A 27,651-nucleotide genomic window follows, 5' to 3' on the forward strand; every position below is an offset into this window, starting at 1 on the left:
TCACTTTAAGTGGACAGCTTGGTAGTGTTGACTATATTCACACTGCTGTGCAGTGCCTCTCTGGAGCTTTATTTTTTCTCTGCAGCGAAGACCTCACACATTCTAGACAAGGGCTTTACCCAAGCTCCTCCTCAGCCCTGACCTCCAGAGCATTTTCATCATGCAAAACTGGAACTCCCCCTCCCAGGCTCCTACTAACCACCATTCCACTTTCTGTTTCTATGTGACCACTCTAGGCCCCTACAGTGTTGGGCCTGACCCATTTCACTTAGCATAACGCCCTGTGGGTTCATCCATGTTACAGCAAGTACCAGGCTTTCCTTCCCCTTTGAAGCAGAGCAGCATTCCACTGTGTGGCTACACCATATTGTGTCTGTCCACCCACCTGTTAATGGACACTTTGGTTATTTCCCTTTAGCTGATGTGGCAAGAATGGGAGTTTTGAAGTGAATGGGCCTGGGTTGGACCCCACATCCAGCATCACCTTTGCTATTTGTCTAAATCCCTCCTTATTGGCTGCCTGCCCTATGGGGTGGCTGCAAGGAACAGCATCTGTGCCTGCAGAAAGGCCCGGCACGCAGCAAGTTCACTGTGGCAGGATTTGTTCCCATTACCTGCTTTCCTTCTAGGGATGGTCCCTTTTGTCTATGGGTTATAGGACCCCCATACCCACGTCTCACCTATAGCCCTATCCGTGATGCTGGTGTAATGCCTTGGGAGTCTCAGTATATTGAAACAGGAGAGAACTTGGGCCCAGAAAGGGGCAGGGACTTATCCAAGTTCACACAGCCAGTCATTGGCCATGGTACTAAACCCAGGTCTCCAGCCCTCCCCTACTCCCCAGGATCCACAGACCTTGTCCTTAGGAGGGATTGGCTTCCCAGGGACTTGCATATAATCTTGCAAGTATCAGGATTCGGGGAGGCAGGGGCAGGGCGAGGAGCATCTCAGGAGAATCCCTATGGGGAACAGAGCCTGTGACACCTGCAAGTCTCCTCTGATCTCTGACTCCCCCCAGGGCTGTGGACAGGGCTCACCTCAGGCTCATTTGCATGGTGCAAGCTTGCCCAAGGTCCTGGCCTTGCACCTGGGCGCTTCCTCTGCTTTTACTCATTCAGTCATTCATTTACTGATCCCTTTCCGTGGTCATTTCTTCAGCAACCACACCCTGAGGCCTGCTGTGGACTGAAGGACCAGCCAGACCTTGGAGACAGTGTGGCATAGCAGAGAAGAGAGGATTCTGGGACTTAACTGGTGGGGTTCGCATCCTGGCTCTGCCAGGTATTACTTCTTTGACCTTGGGTAATGGTTTAACCCCTCTGTGCCTCACATTCTTCTCTAAAGTGGGGAGAGCAATGGTTTCTACTTTACACTTGTTCCAATTATTATCCTCACATAACATATCACCCTAAAACTTAGTAACTTTATATAAGAACAAACCTCTCATTTTCTCAGTTTCTGAGGGTCAAGGATTTAAGACAGCTCAGCAGTGGCTCTGGCTCGTGGTCTCACAGTCAGATGGTATGAGCAGCGAGGACCTGGGCAGCGGGGATTGGTGGCCTGTCTTGCTTTCCCTGCAGTCTCAGGGCTTCCTTTCTCCCTAAGTGTGGTTGGGTTGGCTCTCCCATGGCATGGCAGCCTCTGAGCAGTGCCTATGTGGTGGCTGGGGGGGCTCCAGCAGGAACATCCCAGTGAAAGACACAGGAGCCACATCACTTTTGGTGGCCTGGTCTCAGAAATCTCATAGTGCCACTTAATCCACTATTCTCAAATCCTCCTAGATTCAAGTTGTGGTAGGTAGACCCTACCTCTTCTGGGAAGATGTCAGCAGTAGACTGCAAGAAGAACTTGGGGCGGGGGGCTGGGGTTACAGCTCAGTTGGTAGAATGTTTGCTTCACATGCACAGCAACAACAACAACAAAAAGGGCATGGGGGATGGGAGGTCCTGCTGCAGATCTCTTTGGAAATATAATCTGCTATAGTCTTGAGGGCTATGTGAGTCAAAACAGGAAATGCCTACAACAATGCCTAGGCATTGCGTATAAGTGGTAGCTATATATAGCCAAGGATGAATTTGACCATATACAATTTGCTTATGGTACTGATTTGAAGACCTGAATGCCACTGCCAAAGCCAATCTACAGAACAACAGCATTTTCCATCTGGTATTGAGGAGTCTATAGGAGTTTACCAAGCCCAGAAAAGTGGGAGGTCTTCCATGTAGCAGCAATTAGTTGTACAAAGGTATAGAATAGAGTGGAGTCCCTGGAGCAAGATAGAACTCCAAGTGGCGGGGCTGTCCTGAGGGAGAGGGGGAGATTGGAAAGGTGTGCTGAGGCCAGGTAGAGAAGAGCATTGCACATGGGGTTTGTACCTGATCCTGTAGGTTCCAGGGAGCTCTTGGCTGTTTCTTAGAGAGATGAAGGACCTGGTGTGCTACCATGGGGAAGCCCTGCGAGGTGGACTCAGCAGATGGAGGGAGGTCTGGACCTGGGTGTGGTAAGGAGGGGGCAGGCCTGTTGGGGATCACACTGGGAGTTTCCCTTTGGTTGTTTGTTTCAGTTCTAAGTGTGATATGCACACCCAGCTTGCTGCCCTCTCCATCCAAAAGACTGAACACTTTGTGATTCTTCTCTGCTCACATTGGCTCTGTTGTAAGAGAGGGTACTGCCGAGACAGGGGGCCCTGGGGAGCCTGGCAGCCAGCCTCAGGGCCACTGGTAGACCCCAGGACACCCACTGGCTTCCCCTTCTGCTCCCAGCCCCATCCATGGAGATAACAGCCCTTGCACCCCTCATCTTTTCCCTCCCATAGTCCTCCCCACTCTGCCTACAGCCTTAGGGTCCAAACAGACTTGGCTGGTCCACCCAGGGCTGTTGGTCCTCTCTGGGGCCCAGTTCTGCAGCCAGGGAGCCAGCCTGAGCCCTAGCCATGCCAGTCTGCACTCCTGGAGCTGGAAACTCCAAGTGAGTCAGTGGCCCAAGTTCATATCATTTCCTGGATGCTCAAATCCCCACAGGCCCATCTCTGCACATCCGCATGTACCTCTGTGAGCCTGTGTGCTTGTACCACCTGTGTCTGTAACTGTGCTCTGTGTGTGTGTGTGTGTGTGTGTGTGTGTGTGTGTGTGTGTGTTGAGCCCATTGGCTCTCTCTGGGCCCCACGGGATAGCTCCTTGTAAATGGCAAGCAGGTTAGGATCCTCTACATGTGACTAAGCACACCAGCCCTAGGAGGATCAGAGGAAGGACACGGCCCTTGCCCTGGGAGGCCAGAGGCTGAGGGAAGATCCAGACTTCACCAATGGGGCAAATCCAGCAGAAATACAAGTTCCCAGATTTGAGAGAGCTTACGCTAGATGCCAAGGCCCAGGTCACAGTAAATAGCTGCCCCTGCTTTCCAGAGCCAGCCTGGGCATCTGATGTGCCACTGAACACTAGCAGGAACGTGGACTGGGGGCTGTGTGGGCACAGGAAGACGGACGAAGGCCGAGTCTGTGGGAGTCAGGGAAGGCGTGGTGCAGAGGAAACCAGAGCTCAGACTCCAGGGACATTTGAGGGGACACAAGGGAGAGGAGTGGGGAACAGGAGAAGGACCTGCAGTCCCAGTGGAACTTGGGGGTTTGAGGAAGTGGGAGGAGGCTGGAGAACAGGGAGGATGGAGGTGCCCTGAGAAGAGTGAAATGGTGGGGACAGGCTTCAGGGAAGGGGATGAGCTCCTACTTGGCCACTGTGGGTGTGAGGCTCCTGTAGGAATTCCAGGGGAGAAGCGACTGAACCCGTGGGGGTGGCTGACATGGCCCAAGGAAAGTATGAAGCAGGAGGAGGCGGGGGCAGGAGGCAGGGAGCAGGAGGAGGCAGGGGGCATGGCGTGCAGCCTGGGCAGCCTGGGCAGCCTGGGCAGAGAGGAGCGCAGGGGCTGGGGAGGCAGTGGGGAGCAGGAGAAAACCAGGCAACGGGTGTCAGGAAGCCAGGGAAGGAGAATGTTTCCAGAAGGAGGGCCAGGTCCAGTGTCAGCTGAGGACTGAGCAGGATCTGGCGGATTTTCCCGTGTGGATGTTGCTGGTGACTTGGTGGAAACAGAGGGTGGTGGGCTTAGCCCTCTGGCGGGGAGGAAGTGCAGAAAACTCTTTCAGAAGTTCAGGAGGAAAGAAAAGCAGTTTGGCTGGAGAGGGGTGGAGGGAAATGGACCAGGCGGGACTTGGGCCTGTTTATTGCTGACTGGGAGGTGGCCTGCGGAGAGCAGAGGGACTGTGCGGGAGGGAGGAAGGGAGAGTCGTCCATAAACACTGCCCTGGCCCTCTGCAGCAGGGTCTGCAGTGGTGGGGGTGGCTCTCTCCCAGGGATAGTTGTGATGGGGAGGAGGTGCCCATGGTGGCAGCCCTCATCATGCTCTGAGCGCTGCGCGGCCAGGCTCCAGGGCCCCGTCTGTCTTCAGGTCTGCAAAATGGTAGTAACCACATTGGAGTGTGGGGAGGATCCTGGGAACCCCACAGACTCAGCACATCCTCATCAACCCATTCAGGTCAGGAGCTGAGCCTCCGGCTGGGAGGCCCAGTAGGTTGCCCGGTTGGTTGCTGCATGGACACTTCAAAGGAGGAAAGCCTGAGAAGTCAGGACATGGATTTGTCTGCTTCCAAAGAGGCCACACCCCAACTCCACCTCTGGGCCCAGCTCCCAGTTACTGGGAAGTTCTTCCCTCCGGGTCTGGCCTGAGTCTTTCCTGCTGTGTGTTCCCTCTGGCGAGCTTGCTCAGCCCTGCCTGCATAGTGGAGCCAAGCCTATCAGCCGGCCACTTGGCTCGTGTTTTTACAACTTGTTTTCATGAAATCGGTTTCAAGTCTCCCTGCATTCCCAGAACGCCAGACCCGCCCTGATTCACAAGGATTGACCAAAACAGGGTCTGAGCCAGTCAGAGGAATCCGAGAACTTAGTCATTCTCCCTGGATCTTCCACAGATTCTCCTTCTTTCCTTCCAGTGAAATAAATAAATAAATAAATAAATAAAAAGAAGTAAAGTTAGCCTAAAGGACCAGGAGGGGACAGTGGTAAGGTAGAGGCTCAGATGATGCAGGTGGTGGACAGAGGGGCTGGGCTGGTGAGAAAAAGAGCCAGCATATCTGGTGGACTTCAAGTTTCCCTGCCTAGAAGGCAGCAGAACTTTTCAACTCAGAGTCTCAGTTTGCACAATGGAAGAATTAATGGCTGCACCTCCAGGTGCTGAGGTTGGTCGGATCAGTAGGTCCCAAGGCAGGAGCTGTGTGAGAGTGACTTATTGGGAAGTTTTCCAGAAGACACGCTAAAGGAACAGGGAAAATAGAAAGTGGAGAAAGGAGGAGGAGAAGCAGGAGGCGATGTCAGCCAACTCCACACAGGGAACTGCAGCTTAGTCTGGCAGAGGAGCTCAGGGGACAGTGTCCGCCACACCCCAGGGCTGGCCCTCCTGTGGCAAGGATGCTGGGTCCTTACAGCCCACCTAGTCAGTCACTGGTGAAGGGCCACCTTGGGAGGTGGCCATGACCTTGATAAAGGGATTTCAGCAGTCCAGGGGCATCTGGACACCCCCCCCCCACACACACACACACACAGCTGGGTGCTGGTTGTTGGGAGGGACCACACAATCCCATGTGCCCCCCAGTAGTAAAAGGGTCCCAGGGGATATGGGTGGAGCACGCAGAGTCAGCTTCAGGGGATTAACCTGTGGATTATGTGAGATGAAGCTCACAGGGTGCTGAGTGCCCAGAACCTGGCACCAGTAAGTGGCAGCTCTTAGGAAGGTATGTGCCAGCGGGGGAGCCCAGGGCTGGGGTAGCACCTCCTGAGAGCTGTGTGGCGCTCCTGCTGCTCTCCAGCCCCAGGTCTCCTCTCGCTCACCTTCCAGAGGCAGAATGCCAGCACTGCCCTCGAGGTAGGAGGTGGGACAGGCAGAGGTTAGTCTGTCCAGACTAACAGATCTGAACACCAGCAGGAAATGGAGGCCCTGTGGCCCAGCCCCTCCTGAATTGAATTTGGGCTTTTGTTGCCAGCCCATACCACTGTGTCTTTTTCTGGACTTTGTCCCTAGAAGGTGCTCCGTGTCACTTGGGGGAACTCATGTTGGTCAGCATGTCCCAGGAAAGAACAAACAGAAATTGTCCTTTCAGGCTGTTTTGACTAAATCCTAGGATCTGACAATGTGACTTTAACCGCTGATGTCAGCCTGCCTGGGTCGGCCGGGATGGTATCCTCCCTAACTCTTCCTCTGTCCCTCATGACAGACATCACAAGAGATGTCACCCATGACCTGATCTCCCCACTCAGGCCCTTGAGGGTCTATCCCTATAGACCATGAGAGACGTGAATACCAGTCCAGATTCTATGACCTGCTAGGTGACCTGCTAGGGCTAGGTCACCTCCCTTTTCTGAGCCTCGGTGCCCCATGTTCCTAAGCAGAGCTGTAAATTACTCACCTAAAGTGAGGCAATTTCATGATGCTGATCCCTATGTGACAAAGCTGATGTCCAGAGAAGTCAGGTGATTTGCCCGTGACCACACAGCAAAAGGATGGAGGCGAGAGGGTGAGGGCCTGCTCCCAGGCAAGTGGCTGGTTAAGTGAGCACCTTGACATTTCTCAGCTCTGCCCTGGCCCCCAGCCCTGGCCCCTTTTTGCCTGGGTTCATTAAATGCTTCACCATGTGAAGGTGAACTGAGCCAAAAGGTCCTCATTGCTGTGTCCCTAGTGGCTCACCTGGTCAGCACTAGGGGCAGCTGCTGGGTGAGGGCTCTGTGTTCAGATGAGCTAATGTCCCATCTACTGCAAAGCTGGGAACCTACAGGCCCAGGGGTGAGGGTGGACATGGGGTGGTGACCCCAGAGGAGGAACTGGTCTAAAGGGTCAGATCCCTGCTGGGCTGGAGGTGGAGGTGCCGGGGAAACAAGTCTGCTCACCCCCAGGGGGCTCCAGCCCTATGCCAACTGACCCACCAGTAAGGACTCCCCTGGCCTCTGTCATCTTTGTCTACACCACTAAACCTTGGGCTCCCCCATCCCGAGCCCCATCCATTCACTGGGTGCATGGGAGCTCAGGGAATGTGTGTTGGTCACTCCACCTGTGATCATCTAGACAGGCTGGGGGGCAGGGGGGAGTTAGTGTATGAATTCCAGGAACTAAAACTCCATCCCGCCTCTGCCCACCCCCTGCAGTGAAGCACCCCCTGCCATGGGAGGAACAGAGCTGAGTGATAGCCTATTAAATCTATTAAATAAAACAAGTGTGACCTTCCCACCTTGAAAAACATACCTTCATTATGTAAATTGAACCACATGCATAAAGGTATAGTGTTTTTGATGTTTGTTGTACTAGGAATTGAACCAAGGGGCACTTAACCACTGAGCCACATCCCCAGCCCTTTTTTAGATATTTTATTTAGAGGTAGGGTCACACTAAGTTGCTTAGGGCCTTGCTAAGTTGCTGAGCCTGGCCTTGAACTCAAAATCCTCCTGCCTCGGCCTTCTGAAGTGACAAAATATCAAGGATGTCTGAAGTTATTGTTGCCCAACTCTGCTTGGCTTATTGATGGGCTGGGGTTATTTGGATAAATATTAAGTCATATTTTATAACATGTATTATCTTCATTTTATCAAAGTCACTAATTATATTGTTATAATCAAGATTTTCCTATTATTTGTGCTCTATTAATGGCAATAACCTAAAGGGCTAGAAGTAAAATATGATTATATTTCAAAGTATATAAAGTTGAGGGCCAGTGGTGGAGCTTAGCGGCAGAATACTTGCCTAACATGCACAAGGCCCTGGGGTCCATCCCCAGCACCAAAATAAATGTGTAGAATTTGAACGTATGTCCAATCCAATGTAAACACAGGAACATTTATTTAAATTTTCAAAAATTGTTTTTATAATATCTGTTAAAATTAAAACAATGTACATCATTTGACATCAGGTTTTAAATAAAATTATTTAGAGATGAAATACCAATTCATAAACTTTATTAAAATGAGACTATTCATGGCTGGGGATGTGGCTCAGTTGGTAGAGTGTTTGCCTTGCATGCAGAAGGCCCTGGGTTCAATCCCCAGCATCACACACAAAAAAAAGAGAGAGAGACTATTCATAGTTGTGTTCAATGTCCATCTCATTGCCAAATTAAAGAACTAGTATCACGTTTTATGTTATGTTGGAACAATAGGAATTGTTAAATACTGTAAGAGATTCCTCAGCCAACACGTTCGTTTTTTGTGAATACCACACTAATTCATGAGTACTTTCAGAACCACAAAATGGAACAGGAAGAAATGCCAAAAAAAAAAAAAAAAAAAGGATGCTCAGCATTACTGGAAAACTGATACTTGGTTATGCAAGAAGCTACTGCACGTCGCTGTCAGAGAGACAGGAGTTGACAAGTTAATTTGTCTTCCCTCTGACTCTTTTTGCCCCTCCGTGCACCTCCACCTTCCCTCGCCTCTGAGGCAGCATCCACCCCCCTCAGCAAATGACCTTTCTGGCATCTGAACAGAATCACCTTTTGTTGTTCAGGTTCAAGGAATGGAGAAGAGTTCAGCTGGGGCCTGAGTGGTGTCAGGAAAGCAAATGTTTAGGATTACAGGTCACGTGGGTGTCGCGTGACAGGACTCCTGTGTGCATTCTTTAGACATGTGTGCATTTGTGACCTGTGGGGCTGGGGGGGGGGGCTCCTTTCCCCATCTAAGGGTGGTCCAGGGAGTGGGTCTTCTGGCCAATGAGAAACCCTCTATCATACAACTAGCACCAGATAAAAGATGGGTCCTGTGCTGCCACTAGAGTTGAGGTGTCTTTATTCAGCCATTTCATTCAGGTGTGTTTGTTCATTCATATAAACAACCTGCACCAATGCTCTTGCACCAGTGCTTCATCTCTTTGTAGAATGCCAGGCCACAGGAGGCTTTTAGTGCAGCCCATGATCCTACAGAGGTTCGGAGAAGGGCACTGATGCGCCTGAGATCACTACCAGGCCACAGCAGGAAATTCCCCAGGCCAGGTGTCCCAAAGCAGAGGGTGCAGGCCACATTTGAGTTTCTGGTAAAATCTGGGCAGGTATTGCTGTGTCCCATCAGCTTTCCTTCTTTCATCAACTTCTACTTCCTGTCCCAGGGTCCTAGGGCCATCCTGCGGGGGGGGGGGGGGGGGGGGGTCAGCTTAAAGGGCCACTTCCTGTTTGGGGCCAAGCACTTCCTTCAAGTGACTCACAGGCTCCCATTGGCCCTGTGCTGGGGAGTCAAGGTTGGGATGGAGCCAGGCCTCAGCATGTCACTCTGTGACTGGACCCCAGCTGGGTGACCCTGAGACTGAGCCCTGACCCAGGCTGGAGGTAGGAGATGGGAAATGGAAGACAGGGATTGGATCATTCTGCGTCACCCAGCCTGTGCGCAGGGGCTCTCACAGGTGGGGCTGACAGCAGAGCTGGTACCACTCAGGGAGACTCGGTGATACTTCCTCTTCTTTACAGGACAGTGAGGTGTGGCAGAAAGAGCACCAGGCTAGGAGACATGGACATCAACCCTGCCCTTCTCTGGGCTTCAGTGTCCATGTCTATCCAATGGGTGTAAGACTTGCTGGCTGTGACATTTTTGTGCAGCTTGATGTGGCAGGGTTTACGTTAAGACATTTGGGTGTAAGCCAGGCCTGATGGCACACAGCTAGAATCTCAGCTACTCAGGAGGCTGAGGCAAGAGGAGCCCAAGTTCAATAGCCCTGAAAATGTAGGGAGACCCTGTCTCAAGATAAGAAATCAAAAGGGCTGGGGAGGTAGCCCAGCAGTAGAACATCCCTGGGTTCAATCCCCAGTACAAAAGAAAGAGAGAGAGAGACAAGAGACAGAAAGAGAGATTTGGGTTTGAATTCTAACTTCACCACTTTGTGAGGTCTGCCTACCTCTAAGAACCTCTGCTTTAAAATTTAAGTAAACTTGGGGCTGGGGATGTGGCTCAAGCGGTAGCGTGCTCGCCTGGCATGCGTGCGGCCCGGGTTCGATCCTCAGCACCACATACCAACAAAGATGTTGTGTCCGCCGAGAACTAAAAAATAAATAAATAAATATTAAAAATTCTCTCTCTCTCACTCTCTTTAAAAAAATAAAATAAAATTTAAGTAAACTTTAAGTGTTTCACACGTTAGCTAATTTAATCCTCACATCAGCCCCATGGAGTAGGTTTATTATTACTATTTTGTACATAAGGAGATTGATGCAGAGGGGTGAAGTAACTTTCTCAAGTTCACACCATGAAAGTCAAGATTCTAACTTGGGCAGTGTGACCCCAGAATCATGCTCTCAATAATATCTTCGCTGCTCAATTGTGGTCTATGGACCTGCAGAATTGGTATCATCTGGGAGCACGTCAGAAATGGAGACTCTCAGGTCCCAGCCTGGAACTACTGAGTCAGACTGCAGCTTAGCAAGATCCCCGGTGGTTTGTGTGCACACTGAAGTTTGAGAAGCCATAGTCTATTTATATTCTCCTGTCACTTAGGCCTTAGGATCATTGTGGGAATAAAGGAAACAAGTGTGTTTTCATAAATGAAGTGTAGGGATTCCAGGCATGGTGGAAAACCTGGGCACTGGAGGTAGAGAGGTAGGGCTAAGGTGCTCTGGGGTCTGTCTAAGCTGTTTCTGAGCCCAACTTTGGGTGCCTGGTATGAAGCTAAGTCAGAGGTGTGCTTTTTGCTTCCAGAGTCTGATTGGGTTGGGGAAAGTTCTCATGTTGACGCAGGCCCAGGGCTGGGCACTAGGCTGAGACACCATGGCCCTGGGTCCCAGCCCTGGCTCTGCTTCTGCCTCTCTGGGTAACATAGGAAGGCCTTGGCTTTGCCAGTTTCAGTGTCCCCAAATAGGCAAAGTAGCAGCACCTCTGAAGCCTGCAGTGCTGATCCCAACCCCCTTCCCCTCCCCTCTTCTCCCCATGTCCTGAGACTACCATCTCTCCACGCAGTTCCTGGGCAGGGGGCTGCCCTGCTGGCTGTGGGAGCTCAGGGAGGGGGGAGATGATGCATGAGTCACTCAGGCACATAATTTCGGTGCCCCAGATCCCGCCTCCAGCCCACCGGCCCTCCCCCCTTCGGCTGCTTTGGAAGAACAGCTGGTCTGGCAGCTACCTCAGAGAAGCAGGTCCCTGGCAGCAGAAGAGGGCCTCTGCCCCCAGGGTGGCTGGGCTTTGGGTCCTGCTTCTGTGGGCCCTGCAGAGGGGCACAGGTGGTTTGAGAAGCATGCTGTCTGGATTGGGGGTTGGTTGGTTTGTGGTCAGCATGTGTGGAAAAAGAATTGCATGCTCCAGGTCCCATGGGCCAGGACTAGATAAGCCACCAGATTCATGGCTTCTCCAGGGCAGGGACCAGCGTGACCCATCACTGGACTCTACATCTAGCACAGGGTGGGCCCAGGCTAGGGGCTCCTTAAGGGCAGGGTGTGGAGGGTAGAAGGTAGGGCAGAGTGATGAAGGATCTCACTGTTTTTGTCCCCTTGTCCCCTTAGGTGTTCCAGTGAAGTGACATCTCCACCTCCGTGGACAGGACACCCTCAGGAGCTCAGCTAGCAGCCACTGGTATGTCTTTTGGGTAAAGAAAAAAGAAATGAAGGAAGAAGAGAGAAAGGAGGTGGAAACCTGCCGCAGAGAGTAGCCCCCTGGCTTCTATGGGATGCCTGCCGCTCCTGAAGGGGAAGAACAGTTATGGAAAAACAGGAGGAGCGGGAACTATGGACCCATTTTATAAGACCCACAGCTCTGGGTGGGGGTCTCTTGCTTGGGACAATGCATATGTACCAGGCACTTGTCTAAGGGCTTTCCGTGTAATAGTTCATTTAGTCCTTAAAAAAGCCCACAGGGTTGGTGTCATGATCCCCCATTATAAAAGAGGAAAGTGAGGCAGAGAGGTGTAAGGATTTGCTCAGTTAGGCGCGTGGTAGAACCAGGTGAGTCTCCTTCCCAGCGGGATGGTCTGTTCAAAGCCCTGGGATTCACTGCCTCTCTGGAGTCAAGTAGTAACTAAATTTCTTTGACCTCCAATTTGGGGTTTAATGGGCTCCTAATTCCAGGGAAGGTTTGCGTTTTAAGAGAGAATTTAAATTTAATTTAGAACCCTAAAGAAAACAGTGCTTCAGCCAAAGGAATGAATGGTAAGCGGTAGCACTGGAGGCCCTGAGTCATGGAATTGGCTTGGACCTTCAAGGTAGGCTGGCCAGCTCCTGGGATTTTCTTCTTCAGCACTTGAGTAAGGTCGGTTTTCTCTGGTTCACCAAAGAAAGAAGTCATTTGAAAGAGGTGAAGAAAAATTTAGGTTCTGGGTCCTGAGACATGCCCAGAAGCAGAGACTTCTGCTTTTTGCAGAATACTGTGAAGAAGAGCAGTGTTAATGACAGGGATGAAATTAGGATCCTATGCTAAACCTGAGGTCATTTGCACTAGATCTGGTGCAGAAATGTACAGATATCAGAAGTTTAAGAAAAATTTGTGGGAGAAAAGTACCTGAGACTTTTTTTAGTAACTTATTTTTTTTCTCCTGTAAATTGGAAAAAGCCTAATTATTATTCAAAGGCGGACTTCAGCTCAAGCTCAGGAGTGGTTCTGCAGTCCTGTGGTTTACACAGCTCTGATTAATTCCTTCTTTCCTTCCTTTGCATGTTTCACCAGGTTTTCTAACCGTCAAGCACATAGGCACCTCCTTGGTGCTAGGCCCAATGCAGGGGACACAGACCCCCTATACCAGACTCCTCTAGCTGAAAGTGGACCGGGGACAGGGTGGGGGGTGGCAGGGGTATCTTTTGTCCCCATCACTGGGCACAGGGCAACAGACACTACAGGTCTTCAGAAAATCTTGGCCACCTTGAATAAGAAGCCTCAGCCTGGAAAAGCTATGAGCCTGGGGGCAGGGCAGCCAGGGTGCCGATGATTACCAAGTGCTGAGGCCTGTGAGTGTTCTCAAGAGCTCTGTCAGATGATGAGTGCGGAGGGAGGACACCCTGGACCTCTGGGGGCAATCAGACTAAGCCTTGCGCAGGGTCCATTAGTTCAGATGGACGAGATTTGGTTGGAGTCGGGGAGGGCTTTCCTGGCAGCTTGCCCAGCCTGGGCACAGGCATGGAGGTGGGACAGCTGTGTAGCCTGGTGTCCTTGGAGCACAGACTAGGAGGAGGGCCAGCGGGAGGGCAGGCTGGAGAGATAGGTGTCAGGGAAGGAAGTGAAAGGATTGCTTAGATGGTAGGACCTCCGTCCTGGGCCTGCTTGGGAAGCCTGTTTGTATAGCAACTCTGCTAGTTTACATAAGTAAATAAAATAAATCACTAGCCCCATCCTGCAGGGGTAAACACCAGGCAGAGATAAGGCCCTGGTGCAAGGCCCTGCTAGACTCAGCTTCCTCCTGCCCTTCCCCATTGGGAGGGGGCCCCCTTTCTCTTGGGCCCAGGGAGAAGCATCAAAAAAGTCACCTCAGGCCCTGTGACTGAGGCTCCTGGGGAAGGCCCCTGGAATCAACTGGAGGGGTGGAGGATGGTGAGTCTGCTCCCTAGGCCCTGGGGCTCCCCACGAGGCCTGAGCGAGAACTTAGGCCTGTTTGCTGGCTCCACCTGGACCAGGGGGAACCTGTCAGTGCCAGTGGGGGAGGTGGGCAGGAGGCTTCCCTACAATCCTGGAGGCTTAGAGAGAACCTAGAGGTCCTGCAGAGCCTTGCTGGGAGTGCACACACCTGTGGCCCCACTGGAAGGCTGGGGCCACCACCAGGGAGAGGAGGTTAGAGAGAATGGCTCTAGGACTTTGTTCAGGCTGACATTTTATGGCTTAATAGTCTTAAGACCCCAACTGGATTATTCCAGGATTTCTTGAGAGTACGGTCTTGGGTGATATAATTCTAAAAACTGGTTTGGGGCGCTTGGGAGTTTGAGCTCTGAGATGCTCAGCTCTGCTCTCTGTGAGGTCAGGTCATTCTTGATGACTACTCAGCCGAAGCTGACTGGAATCAGAGAAGTCTGAGCCTGGCCTCTGCCCAGGTGTGCCCCACACATGCAGGTCTGTGTCCTAAGGGCCTTACCTAAGGGAGAGGCTCAGCAGACGTGGTCCTCAGCCTGGTGCTGGGTGAGTCCTGCCTCGAGCATCCTCTGCTTCCTTGTCTGTGAGTGAGGTGGGGATCTTGTTGATGGCCTGGGAGTTGGTGTGACACTTCAATGGCCGGACAGCTGTGGAAGCTTTGTAAACTGTAAGCACTGTGAGTGTGCTCGTGACTGTAGCCGCTGTTGCTACAGTGAGGCTGTCTCCCTGCAAGGAAGAGAGGTCCACATCTGATTGTCAGTGAACCCCTCAGCTCCAGGGGAGGCAGGAGGCCCCTGAAATTCACAGTAAGAGAGCAAAAGAGCTGGAGGGACAGGACAGATGGTCCCCTGAATGCACAGTTTCAGGGAGGACACCGCCCCTTCCTGCTGGGGGACCATTTCCTAGGGAGGCCAGCCAGGAGGGTGGGAGAACTGGAGAGCCACACAGGAGTAAGATCTGGTCTTCCTTGGCTTCCAGCCTTTCTCCCAGAGAAAGAGCAATCAAGGTCTCTTGGGACAGAAGTGTTGGGTAAATAGGAGGCCCTGACATCATTGTGTAAGATTCATAATGACCCTAATTATGGCATGATTGATTCTTTGAGAGCTCTGGCTCTCAGCTCTCAGAGTAACTTTCCCCCAAACAATGAGCAGGTGTGATGAGGGCGGGTCCCACCTGGCGATTTCCCCTCCCACCCTTCTACCCTTAGCCCCGAATCCTCCTTCACTCCTCCTCCAGCCCCCCACCCCCACCTCACTGCAGCTGCTTTGGGTACTTAGACTCTCTTCCTATCCTAGGTCTGGCCACCTTCTCTGCCAAATTCATTAGAATCTACGGTTTTCTCTGAGGCACAGAGTGGTGAAGGAACTTACCTAAGGTCACGCAGTGAGATGATAACAGCCTAGATGTCTTGATTAGAGCCATCAAACGATGCCAGCACTAGGAACATATGAAATTTCTAAGCGAAGCCAAAGAGCTAACCACAGAAGGCTGGAGAGCAGTAGTGTGGGCCTGGGATTGGTTAGCCCCATAGTTCTCCGGGTGGACTTTTTATCAACCCCAGGGAGAGGGGAGTCCCAGAATCAGTGCTATCCCCCAACCTCCAGCCCTGGCACTGGGGCCAAAGATTTGTTTTGGAGGTTTGGGTTTGTGTTTTGGAAAATGGCCTGGTTGGTGAACTGTTTGGGGGGTGTCTTGCTGTCCTGGGTCCCTGGAGGGCAGCAGAGCCTACCAGCACCACTGCATGGAGCCCAGCCGGGGCCTAACTTGCTGGCCAGAGCTAGGGATCCTGCTCTAGGATCCCCGATCACTCCCTCTTGGCCTTTCAGGCTTACTCTGTACTGTCCCTGCACCTGGAGTGTCCTTCCTTCCTTCTGAGTTCTGCTTAGATCCCACATTCTCCAGCAGTCTCCACGCATAGGCCAGTACTGCAACCCAAGGACACTCAGAGTTCTGGGGTCCAGAGGAGACCTGGCCCATCAGGGAAGGCTTCCAGGATAGGGGCTCCCTGCCTTGAGGTGGGGATTGAGGACAGGCAGAGGGGCTCCCACTGGCACATTGGGTGGGAACAAGGGTCGGATGAACAGCAACGAGGACCACACAGGGGCCCTAGCCATGCTCCCCAAGCGCTGTGTGAAGAAGTCTCTGTGGCCCTGACCCTGTGGCACTGAGGGGTTGTTCTAGGTGAAGTTTGGGTCATTACTGAGTATGTTTATCCAGGACCCCTTGGTCACTACCAAAGATGGTAGAGGCCCTTGGGGGGCAGACTGAGCAGGCAGCTAACCTTGCTGTGCACCCTCATTAAGCTTTGAACCAGGCCCCAGGAGGGCAATTCACTGCCAGGACTCCCAGTGATTTTTGCCCTAGGAGCAGAGAGGGCCCTTCCCCAGCTGGAGCAGGAAGAACTGTGGGACATATCCTTCTGTTCTTGAACACTCTCACCTCTGCCTTGTTCTTGGGGATGTGGAGAGAGCAGGTGGCTAATGGATTTTAGAAACCATGCTAGAAAGGCCCTTGGAGATCCCTGGAGGTGTTCAAGGTCCCCATATATGGGTGGGACAGCAAAGGCCTGAGGCTTTGGGGGGTCACCCAGCCTGCAGGTCAACCCAGCCTGTGGGGACTGAGCTCAGCCTCAGACCTTTAGGCCTGGGGCTGGGCTGGGTTGAGGCCCCAGGGAGGGGAGCCAAGGCCAGGGAGGAGGGAGGATTTCCTTTGCTTGCTTCCCTCCTCCCTCTGGGGCCCCTGGCAGGCTGCAGGAGAAGGTCAAGCCTCCACCTCCCCCAGCCCTGGCACCCCTCAGGGATTTTCCTCTTTCCTCCTGGGTTCCTGGCCTCACTCCCTGCCTGAACGTCCCCGCTGCCAACCAAAACACTAAGCTCTGCCCTCTGAAGCACAGTCCACTGTTCCATAGATGCTGCAGCTGGCAGATGCGGAAGCGGGTGAAAATGTGGGTAGACCTCCCTCTGCTAGTGCCATGAGAAGTCTGCCCTTCAGAGTCACTGGCCCTGGGTTCAGATCTTCCCTTCTCCATGATTAGCCCTTTGGCCTCAGGCAAATCACTTTTTGCACATACACACGTGTGCGTGTTTGTGTGTGTGTGTTATATATATGTGTGGTGTGTATATGTGTGTGTGTGTGTATGAGAGAGAGAGAGAGATTAATTAATAGACTTTTTGTTTTATAGAAAAGTTCACTGGGAAATACAGAGTTCCCAAGTACCCTCTTCCCCTCCCCCAACTCTCCTCTGTTTTCGCATTTTGTATCCATGTGGTACATTTGCTTCAGTTGCTACTGTTACGTCATTACTAGCCCAAGTCCATAGTTTACACTAGGGCTCACTTCCATGTTGCACATTCCATGGGGTTTGACACATGTGTAAGGACACCTATTCTGGGTCATACAGAATAGCTTAACTGCCCTAAAACCCCCAGTTCAACCTACTTCTCCCTCCCTCCCCCTGAGCCCCTGGCAACCCCTGATCTTGCTGCCTCTGTGGCGTTGCCTTTTCTAGAATGTCATATAGTTAGAATCACACAGTATGTGGCCTTTACAGATTGGCTTCTGTCACTTAGCAATATGCTTCCGAATTTCCTCTGGGTCTTTTTGGGATTTGAGAGCTCATTTCTTTTTATCCTGGAATAACACTGCATTGTGTGGATGGGCCACAGCTGAGTCATCTATTCTCCCAAGCCCTTATTTTTGATCTGTAGGACAGGGCCACGGTCCTACACTTGGAAAGGTTGTCATCTGAAAGTAATATACACCAGCTTGATGCCCAGCAAGTCCCCCGTCCTCCAGGTCCCCACCATACACCCCACAAGCGAGCGACAGCACAGCAAGCTGCAATCACTGTGATTGGCAGTAATGCCACTGTGCGGATGCTGGGTCCACCATTTTGGGAACACTTTTATTGAGTGCTTAAAATCTGCTAAGAACTGGGAACACAGTGAATGTCCTTGTACCAGTTGAGGGTTTGGGTTGCAAACAACAGAAATAATTCAGAGGAATTTAAGCAGAAGATTTCCTTGGAAGGGAACAGAGCAATTCCTGGAATCTGAGGCCCTGGAGGCACCAGCCAGGGTAGGAATGAAGGGGGCCCAGCTGTAGCCAAGGACCCCAGGCCATCGTCCTTTCTGGTACAGCGGCCATCAACCTTGCAGCACCTTCACACTAGAGCAGATAGGCTTCTGGTGACTTCCAGATCTGAGCACTTAAACAGTTTTACCCAGATAAAATCCACACACCATACAACTCACTTCTGAAGTGCACAATTCAGTGGGTTTTCGTGTATTCAAAGAGTCCTACAGCTGTCCCCGCTATCTAATTGCAGAACATTTCCATCACTCTAAAAAGAAACTCCATACACCCGTTATCAGTCTCCCCACCCCCGTTCCTCCCTCACACTCCCGGCCCTGGCATTCACTAGTCTACTTTCTGTCTATATTTGCCTATTCTGGACTTTTCTGGAATCATATAATTTTAGCCCTTTATAACTAGCATCCTTCACTTGGCATAATGTTTTTAAGATTCCTTCAAGTTGTTCAGATTCATCAGGTTTGATTGCAGACTCAGGCACTTCCACATGCCCCGCCCAAGGCTCAGAGAGAGCTGGTGGCCTGTCTGAGGGAGACCAGGTAGAACCCAGGCCCTCACACCTGGCCTGAAACTCTGTCTGCTCTCAGGAAAAACAGCAGGCAACAGGGTCTGGGAAAGTAAGGGCCTCACAGCCTGGCGGAGCTGGGATAAAGGTCAGGCACATTCTGGGATGTTGGGATGGCAGAGGACCCTGGATGTGGGGGCTCAGCCTCAACATCCTGCTTCGGCTGCATGTGGGCATTGGCTGCCTCTCAGGCGTGACTCTGGGAAGGTCTTTCCCTGTGCAAATAGGAGACCACGGAAGTTCAGGGCAGGGGCCAGAAATTCAGACAGAAAACAGGACTTTGTGCTGGGGAGGGGCTTTCTTTTGTCCCACAGCCAGCAGGAGCTATTGGCAAGGGATTTTTCAGGAACTTGGCTGGTATCAGCAGTCCTGGGAGGTGGCTTTGAGAGATCTGTTGATGCTAAGGAATGTCATTAGCCTGGCAGGAAGAGGAGGTGTGTTGATGGCTGGGGACCGGTGGGAAGTGTGCTGACTCTGAGAGCTTGTTTGAGTGTCTGCTGCCCAGTGTCTGAACTGCACATCTGTGAGCAGAATTTCTGGGTCCCCCCGAAGCAGAATCCAGGGAGCCCTTAGTGTCTTCTCTTCTCACGGCCCTGTGCAAGTCACTGGGGACATGGGGATAACAGGCCATCCCATGGAGGAGACAGGTGTGTCAATGGTGTATATGTGGTGTGCCCGGGTAAGAGTGGGGGGATATGTAGGGCTATGGGAGGGCTCTCACCAAGCTGGGGCTCAGGAGAGACTCCCCAGAGGAAGAGACATCTGAGCTGAGACTCAAAGGATCAGGAAGAGGTAACTAGACAAGGGACAGAAAGCTCTGGAGAGGCCAGGCAGGAGGAGCGGCAGGGGCCAGATCCTGGTCACCAGGGACACCAGGTGTCCTCCAGGGACACCAGGGGAAAGAAGAGGCCTGAACCAAGGGAGTGGCTGAGGATGATGAGAAGAGGGCCCGGAGGGTATGAGAAGCTGGCTGGGGATGGCGAGGAGGTCACCGCGCAGAGTGGGTCTGCAGGAGCCTGGGTGTCACTCTCGGAAACAGCCACCGGCCATCTCCATCAGAGGCGGAGACCGGGTGACCTTGGTAGGGTCTGATAACTGCAGCTGTGGGAGTGGACGAGCTGTCCCTGCTGGGAGAACACACAGAGGAAAGAGAGGAGGTCTGTCTCCCAGGGGAGTCCCACCAGCATGGCAGGACGCACACCCACTCAAGAGAGAGAAGAGTCACCCCAGCAGTCATCCGCTGAGCCCTGGGCCAAGGCGAGATGTGTGCTGTTCCATTTCCCTCTTTTCCAAATTGAAGCGAAATTTCCATTCCCAGGTGGGTTGTAAGGAGGTGACTGGGAAGGGGCAGCAGAGGACCTGTGGGCATCAGGCCCATGGTCAGGGATGCTGGGAAAGGACTGGGGACATGGCTGTGGGTTCCTGCTCCCAGAACGCCACTTGCTGAGCTTTGGTCACTGCTGTGCTACTCAGACACCTTTCTGCCTACCCCTATGTGTTTCTCCAACAAAGCCAAGGCAAAGGCAGTCATCCCTACCCCATGCTGCCCCCAGGCCCTGGGCTCAGGGAAGTCCCCACAGCAGCACCATATTCCACATGCCTCTCCAAGAGCCCCTGGGACAGAGGCTGCATCAGACAATTCCCAGCAATTAAGAGGCTCATGGTCGTTCAGTATTCCCAGCAAAAGCTCTAATGCATCTTCCCCTGGGGACCGGAGGCTGTAATCCCTAGGTTGAGGTTAGCATTGGTGGTGGGGTTGGGGGTGGGAGGAGGAGATAGGCAGAGGCCCTGGCGAGGCCCAGAGGAAGAAGTAGTGAGTAGGCCCAAAGCCCAGTGTTCCCCAAGGGGCACCCGGCGGCAGGCACTTGGAGACAGGCATCTTAGGAGCTCATCTTACGGCCTTAGCTCAGCCCTTCCTCAGAAAGCAGGCCCTGACCCTTCCTGCACGCGGCAAGTGCCCACAGCCCCTCTCTCCCCCACCACGTGCCTGCCGCCTGTGGCACTTAACGCTGGCCCAGGAGCAGTGGAGCCTGGTGCAGGAGTCTGCAAACGTTCCCTCCGAAGGGCCAGACAGTGAGTATTTTGGGCTTTGCCGGCCATATGGTCTCTGTGGCAACAACTTAACTCTGCAGTTATAGTTAAAGCAGCCACAGACAATAATCCATAAATGACTGAGTGTGGCTGTGTCCAATAAAGCTTTATTTATGGACACTGAAATTTGACTTTCATCTAATTTTCATGTCTCACAAGATATTCTTGTTTTGTTTTTGTTCCCCAACTATTTAAAAATGTAAAAACCATTCTTAGGGGGCTGGGGATATGGCTCAGTAGTGGAGCCTAGCACGTGTGAGACACTAGCTAGGCACCACATAAAAATAAATGAATAAAGATACTGTGTCTACCTACAACTAAAACAATATTTTAAAAATAATTAAAAATAAAACATTCTTAGCTTTCTGAGCTGTATAAAACAAGGCATCAGGTGGGGTTTGGTGGCCTCTGGGTTAGTTTGCTAACTCTAGGCTTAATGAAAGGCCCTTGCAGCCAGACTGCCTGGGTGTGTGTTCTGGGCTCTGCTGTGTGACCTTTGGTAAGTAGCTAAATCTTTCTGTGCTTCAGATTTCTCATCTGTAAAATGAGGATGGCAATGATAATATTTTGGGAATATAAACTGGTGGTGCCACTATGAAGAGTAGTTTGGCACTTTCTCAAAATATTAAATGTAAGCCAGGCACACAGATGCACGCCTACAATCCCAGTGACTCAGGAGGCTCAGTCAGGAGGATTTTCAGTTTAAGGCCAGCCTCAGCAACTTAAATTATAGATCAAAAATTTTAAAAAAGCCCTGGGGATGTAGCTCAGAGGTAAAACACCCTGGAGTTCAATCCCCAGTACAAAAAAAAAAAAAAAGTTAAACCTAAGATTTATCATCTGACCCAGGACCCAGCTAATCTATCCCTAATCTATTTCTAAAGAGAAATGAGAACATATATCTACACAAAACCACATTCATGGCAGTGTTATTTATAGCAACAAAAAAGCAGTGACAAACCAAGTTGTCCATCTACTGATTAAAAAGAATAACAAAATGTGGGCTGGGGTTGTGGCTCAGCAATTAAGCGCTCTCCTCGCACATGCGGGACCCTGGGTTTGATCCTCAGCACCACATAAAGATAAATAAGTGAAATAAAGGTATTGTGTCCAACTACAACAAAAAATAAATATTAAAAAAGAATAACAAAATCTGGAATATCCATACACTTGAATATTATTCAGCCATAAAAAGGAATGTCGTTGTGATGAACCTTGAAAACATCACACGAAGTGAGCCACACACGAAAGGTCACATGTTACATGAATCTGTCTGAAGTCTCTAGAATAAGCAAGTTCATGGAGACAAAGTAGTTTCAGGGTCCAGAGGTGAGCTGGGGTAAGTAGGGGGACCTGACTACTAATAGTATGCGGCTTGATGGCGATGATGGAAGTATTTTGGAATTGGGTGGTGGGATGGTTGCACAATTTTGTCACTATAGGAAAAATTGAAGGTGACCAACACAGACTTGTACAATGTGAAAGGGTGGCTCTTACAGCATGTGAATTCTATCTCAGTAAAGAAACAGCGATGAGGGCTGGCTGTGGCTCGGAGGTAGAGCATCCACCTGGCATGTGTGAGGCACTGGGTGTACCCTCAGCACCACAGAAAAATAAAATATATTGTGTCCACCTATAACTAAAAAATAAATATTAAAAAAAGGAAAAAAAACAGCAAAGATACTTCCTTCCTAAGATATACTGACTGCGCTAACACAGGGCAGCCTCCTGGAACAGCACCTGGCTGTGCCCTCACGGGTCCTGGAAGGGCCCTGAATGGCCACTGGGCCTGTCCTCTACCCACTGTCTCCCTGGCCTAAGACAGGGCCTGGATCAAAATATATGGCTTGGAATTCTGAAGTCTCACAGACCAGGGATGGAACTGTCAATAACAACTGCCACATGATGGTTGAGACTTGGGATGAGGTGCCTCAAGCCAATTTCACTGGTCACACTTGACCAACACTGGCCTCCAGAAGCCAAGACCCCTTCAGGTACCCCAGGGTGCCAAGCAGGCTAGGGCAGTAGCAGTTCAGCTCTCAAGATATTTGCCATTGCGGCGCACGGTGGTGCACACCTGGAATCCCAGCTGCTTGGGAGGTTGAGGCAGGAGGATTGAGAGTTCAAGGCCAGCCTCAGCAACTTAGCAAGGCCCTAAGCAACTCAGTGAGACTCTGTTGTCTCTAAATAAAGTACAAAAAAGGGCTGAGGATATGGCTCAGCCGTTAAGTGCCCTGGGTTCAATCCCCAGTACCAAAAAAAAAAAACGTTCCATTGCTCCACCAGCCTCCCACAGGCCCCACCAGGCTGGGCCCCTGGGCCTGGAGAATGAACACCTTGGGGGCACTAGAGCAGATTCCTACATCCACCATACCCAGGTGTGACTGCAGGCCAGGCATTCCCCTTTTACTTTCTGAGCCTCATCTGTTCAACTGTCAAATGGGTTTAGGACACTACCTGCCACTTCAGCTTATTGTGACAACCAGGTGGAACAGTGGATGTACACAGGGCCTGCTGTATTTTAATGTTCAGTGCATGTCAGCTGTTATGATAATGTATTTGAGAGTGTTTATTTTGAAAGTCTACTATTGCTAGGCACAGTTCCAGTTATGGGGGCTAGAGCAGGGAATAAAATAAACACAAATCCTGCCTTCATGAAACTTATAATGGGGTAGGCAGACAAGAAACAAAATAAGCAAGGAAATTTAAGAATATGGTTGCTCCGGGTGTGGTGGTGCACGTCTGTCACCCCAGCCCCTATGGGGGAGGCTGATGCAGGAGGATTGTAAGTTTGAGGCCAGCCTCAAACAACTTAGCCAGGCCCTAAGCAACTTAGTGTTTTAAAATTTAAAAAGTAAAGAGGGCTGGGACAGGGCTTAGTGGTAAAGCAGCCCTGAGTTCAATCCCTGGTGCAAAAAAAAAAAAAAAAAAAATGATTGAGAAAGTAAAACAGAGAATGTGGGAGGGAGCTTAGGGAATACAGGAAGAGGTTCCAGTTCTGTAGTAAGTCATCTGGGGAAGTCTCATTGAAAGAAGACATTTGATCAAAACCTTTAGAGAGGAAGGGAAAGAGGAAGCCACATGAGTTTGCAGGTTTCTAAGGGCAGAGCCTCCCAGGCAGAGGAAGGAGCAGCATGCTGGGCAAGGGTGCAGGACATGGGAGGGGTCGGCAGGAGAAGGAGGAGGCAGGATGAGGTCATGAGTGGATGGCAGGGACAGGTTTGGGGACCTGACTCCAGGCGGACAGGACCCACTTCAGGGCTTGACCAGAGGCTGCCCACCCCACCCACCTCGGCTATGATGATGCTTCCAGGGTTGAACCCATCTCCTCGGCCTAGCCTCACAGCCCTGTGCTTCCTCCCACAGGACCGCCGGGGCCTCCATGGGTGCTTGAGGGCTGGGCGCCAGGGCAGCGGGCACGAGCATGGTGAGACACCAGCCGCTGCAGTACTACGAGCCCCAGCTGTGCCTCTCCTGCCTCACTGGCATCTACGGCTGCCGCTGGAAGCGCTACCAGCGCTCTCATGATGACACTACACCGGTGAGCCACCCTGGGACGCCATGAGAGGGACCCAGCCAGCCCAGGACCCAGGGAGATGGGGCGTTCGCTGTCTCTCTCCTGGGGGGCTCTGGACAGGTCAATGACCTTTCTGGGTTTGTTTCTTCCTCTGTGAATTGGGCTTGTAGTAATTCCTGAACCCACCTGTCCAGGTGGATCGGCAGGTGCTTAGCTGCCCTGATGTGGCTAGTTAACTTTCCTCTGATGGCATGGGGGCTGGGCTGCTCCCAAGGTCTGGGAAGGAAGGGTCTACAGAGGGTAAAGTCACCCCAAGAGAAAAAGTTCCCAGCTTGGAGCCCTGGCAGGTCTAGAAGTGGGCAGTGGCAGGAGGCTGAGGAGGTGGGCCCAGCCATTCCGGAGCCTGGGAGCTGCCAGGGCCGGGGTCTGGCACAAGGGCCCAGTCACCTGAGCCCCTGGCCTGCTAGATCTGGCAGCAGGTGCTGAGCCAGATAAAGAAGGCCCCCTCAGTGCCAGGCTTCCCAGGCTAGACCCCTCGTTCCTGTGCCAGGGGCGCTATCAGCGGGTGGATCTGGTTTCTTCTCTGAAGGAACCCAATTCCTGTGTAGTGTTTATCTAAAAGCTTTGCTGCCTGGAAAACAGCTCTCCTCCTCCCTCCTGCCTGTCTGAACAAAGAAGCCAGCCTGGTAATTCAGGCAGCCTCAGGCAAGCCTCAGTGCCTAGGCAGGCTGCCGCCCAGGTCGGAAGCCAAGTCAGCGGGCTGTCTGGAGGCAGAGGTCAGGCTATCTTGTCTGCCTGTCTGCCCTCTTCTGCCTATGCTGGTAAGGGACACTGAGACAGAAGTCTGGGTTCGTAACTCCCAATTCATGAAAAGCAAGGGACCACCAGAGTAGCCACCAGGCCAGGTTCCTTGCCCATGTCCCCATTCCCAGGACAGAGAAGACAACGTGGCCAGACCAAGGCAACAGAGAGGCTGAGGCCTGTTCAGGGCCTCACAGCAGTCCCCTGCAGTCCTGGGACCAGAGCCCCCGCCACCCCCCTCCAGGCCCCAGCCTAGGAGGCCTTTCCCCCATGAGCTGCCTCACCTGAGAACTAGAGGTGACAACACCCTGCTCATGGCCAGCAATTGGAGATGAGGGATGGGGAGCGACTGGCTCTGGGCAGCGCTGTGCTGACACACACCGTCTCTGTTCCTCTCAACAGGCCTGTGAAACAAGCCAGGGAGGGAATGACTAGACCAGAGTCCCACAGCCCCACTGCCAGGAAGAGTCCAGCACTGGCCCTGGGGGTTGATCCGACAGCTATGGAGATGGGGGTGGAAAGACAGCCAGGGCAACCCGGAGACAGAGGACGGCTGAGCTCCAAGCCCCTTGGCCACCAGTGCAGTCCTGGAGGGAGGTGCTCTCCCAGGACATGGTGTGCCCCTTGGTGGCCCAGGCCAGCCTATCTGGGGTCAGAACATGGTGGGTCTTGGATGTGGCTGGCACAGGGTTCTGGGTGGAGGAAGGGGCTCGAGGCTGCTCGTGGGAGCTGGAGTGGGGCAGGCTCTGGGGCTCCAGGGACAGGGCCAAGGCTGAAGGAGCCACAGGAAGCCCAGGCCAGGCTGGCACAGTGACAGGAGGTGCAGAGTAGGGGCTCCGTGAATTTTGCTGAACGTATAGAGGCCTCTGTGACCTGGGAAGTGCTGGGAAGGGAGAGGAGAACTGCCTGAGGAGAAAAGCCTCCATGAGCACCATGCACCTTCCCCTCCTGGGGAGCCCAGTGCCTTGAGGATGTGTGTCTGAGTGAAGGCTCAAGGGAAGGAGAGGATAGGGGGAGCTGGGCAGTGGTGCACCCCTGTCATCCCAGCAGCTTGGGAGGCTGAGGCAGGAGGATTGTAAGTTCAAAGCCAGCCTCAGCAACGCCAGGCCCTAAGCAACTCAGTGAGACCCTGTCCCTAAATAAAATACAAAATAGGGCTGGGGATGCGGCTCAGTGGCTGAGTGCTCCTGAGTTCAATCCCTGGTTTCCCCCACTGGCCACCCCAAATAAAGAGGATGGGGAATAGCAGGGGAGCGAGGAGTTGCCTGAGGAGCCCTGGGACATGTGGGGAGTGTCCTCTGCTGCCAGGCTGGGACCCTCGGCATGGCCTGCGTCCTGCAGGGGTGCCCCGTGGAGCCAGGGTGGAGCCCTCTGCATCCTTCCCGCCGGCCCAGGCCCTGCTGTCCCTCCTCCTCAAGCTCTGCTCATGCTGCCCCTTCCCAGGACACACACTGGACAAATACAGAAACAGGAAATGGGGGACCACAGAGGTGAAGTGACCTCCTCTCCTGCCCCCTGCGCAGAGAGCATGGAGCAGCCTTGGCAGCAGGAGGCCGGCTCACTGACAGCCAGGAAGGGGAAGCGAAGCTTTTTATAACTGAGGATAATTAATTGGTTGTTGTCTGTGACTCATTACTCTAATACTACCAATTAGGGACGTGATAGGACAGAAGACTGTTCTCAGGCTGTACCCACTGGGCCCCCTGAAGACTGTGCCTGCGGGAGTCGGCACAGTGGCAAAACCAGCTTCCCTGCAGTGGCAGGGATATAGGTCAGATACCTGGAGGAACTTCCCAGCCAGAGACTCTGAAAGAACAGATTACAGTTGTCAGCTCTCTTGCACCTCAACAGTACATGTGCCTTTGATGGCTGTTATGACCTTAATTGATCCCTTCCATCTTACAGACAGGGCTGCAGGATGAAAGGCACAGCCTGCGCTAACCTCTGCTTAGACCCCTGGCCTCTGTCCCCTGCCCTATTCCACAACAAATAGGTTTGTCTGGGATGCGCTGGTCACTTAGTCAATGAACAGAGCTGGTACCTGCTCTGGAGTCTGATAGGTGCATCAGACCTGGTTCCCCCTCCCTCCTGGGGCCCTCAGACCGTCAGGGAGCAGATGTGAACTGACACAGCCAGACCACCCAGGTGACCATTGGTGAACCCAGGAGAGTTGGCTGAGCTGCAGCTTAGTGAGCCCCCCTCACCAGAGTGGGGTGTGTCGGGGCAGTGCCAAGCACCCTGGACTTCAGCCTAGCGGGGCACTGAGGACCTCTGTGCATGAACCCGGAGGGTGCTGTTAGGGCCCGTGAGTGAGAGTGGGCTGGGGCCTGGGGGGTGCTTGAGGGAAAAGGCAAGGGGAGGGACCCAGAGTCCCATAGACGGTGTGATCAAGAGATTGAGAGAAGGAGACCTCTGAGCATGACTCCCATCCCCCCCAGCCCCCCATTACAGCCATTTCCAGAGTTTCCTCCCATGCTGTGCCCGGGAGGGGGGGTGCCAATGAGTGGAAGTGACCTTGCCCCGCCCGTGCCCCCCCCATGGTGGGCTGTGAGGGGCCCCTCCTGCCCTGCAGAGGAGTCTACCCCACATCCTCCCACCCCTCCACCCAGCCACCGAGCCTTTTCCTATTCCCAGATAACAGTGCCATGTCTTGGTTCCTGCCCCTCCCACTGCCTGGAATGCGCTCCTGTCTCCTCTGGGCCTCTTGACTCCTGGTACATGGCCCCCACCCCCTCCACCAAAATCAAGCCAGCTCTCCTTCCCCTCCCTCCCCTCCTCCCCTTCTTTCCTTCTCCCTCCCCTGGGCTCACACAGCACCCTGGGCCTGTGCTGGCCTTGAGGACTGATTCTCTGTGTCCTGCGGGGTTGTTATGAGGGCAGGGCCTGGGCCTGCTCCCTCCTGGTTTGCCCAGGGAATGACTAGAAAGAAGGACAGACGATGGGATGACAACAAACGAGAAGCTGCTCAGGGCTGTGCTGCTGTCTCGGGTGGGAGAGGCCCCGTGGTGAGTCCTCTGGTGTCGGTGATCTGGAGGAGG

At 52.7% G+C, this 27,651-nt stretch overlaps 2 protein-coding genes across 3 annotated transcripts in view; one reads left to right on the forward strand and one right to left on the reverse strand.

Annotated features, from left to right (window-relative positions):
- RPS3 (ribosomal protein S3) overlaps positions 1 to 27,651 on the reverse strand; it is a 171,817-nt gene that overhangs the window by 80,126 nt on the left and 64,040 nt on the right. The window lies entirely within an intron of this gene.
- GDPD5 (glycerophosphodiester phosphodiesterase domain containing 5) overlaps positions 1 to 27,651 on the forward strand; it is an 82,011-nt gene that overhangs the window by 18,590 nt on the left and 35,770 nt on the right. For both annotated transcript variants that reach the window (XM_081282160.1, XM_081282161.1), the window contains exons 2-3: positions 11,501 to 11,570; positions 23,662 to 23,836. In XM_081282160.1, coding sequence (XP_081138286.1) covers positions 23,720 to 23,836 — 117 coding nt within the window. In that variant the 5' untranslated portion in view covers positions 11,501 to 11,570; positions 23,662 to 23,719. The remainder of the gene's footprint in view (positions 1 to 11,500; positions 11,571 to 23,661; positions 23,837 to 27,651) is intronic.

This window comes from Spermophilus citellus (genome assembly GCF_964194105.1).
Source record: "Spermophilus citellus genome assembly, chromosome: 2".
In the NCBI taxonomy this organism is placed as follows: domain Eukaryota; kingdom Metazoa; phylum Chordata; class Mammalia; order Rodentia; family Sciuridae; genus Spermophilus; species Spermophilus citellus.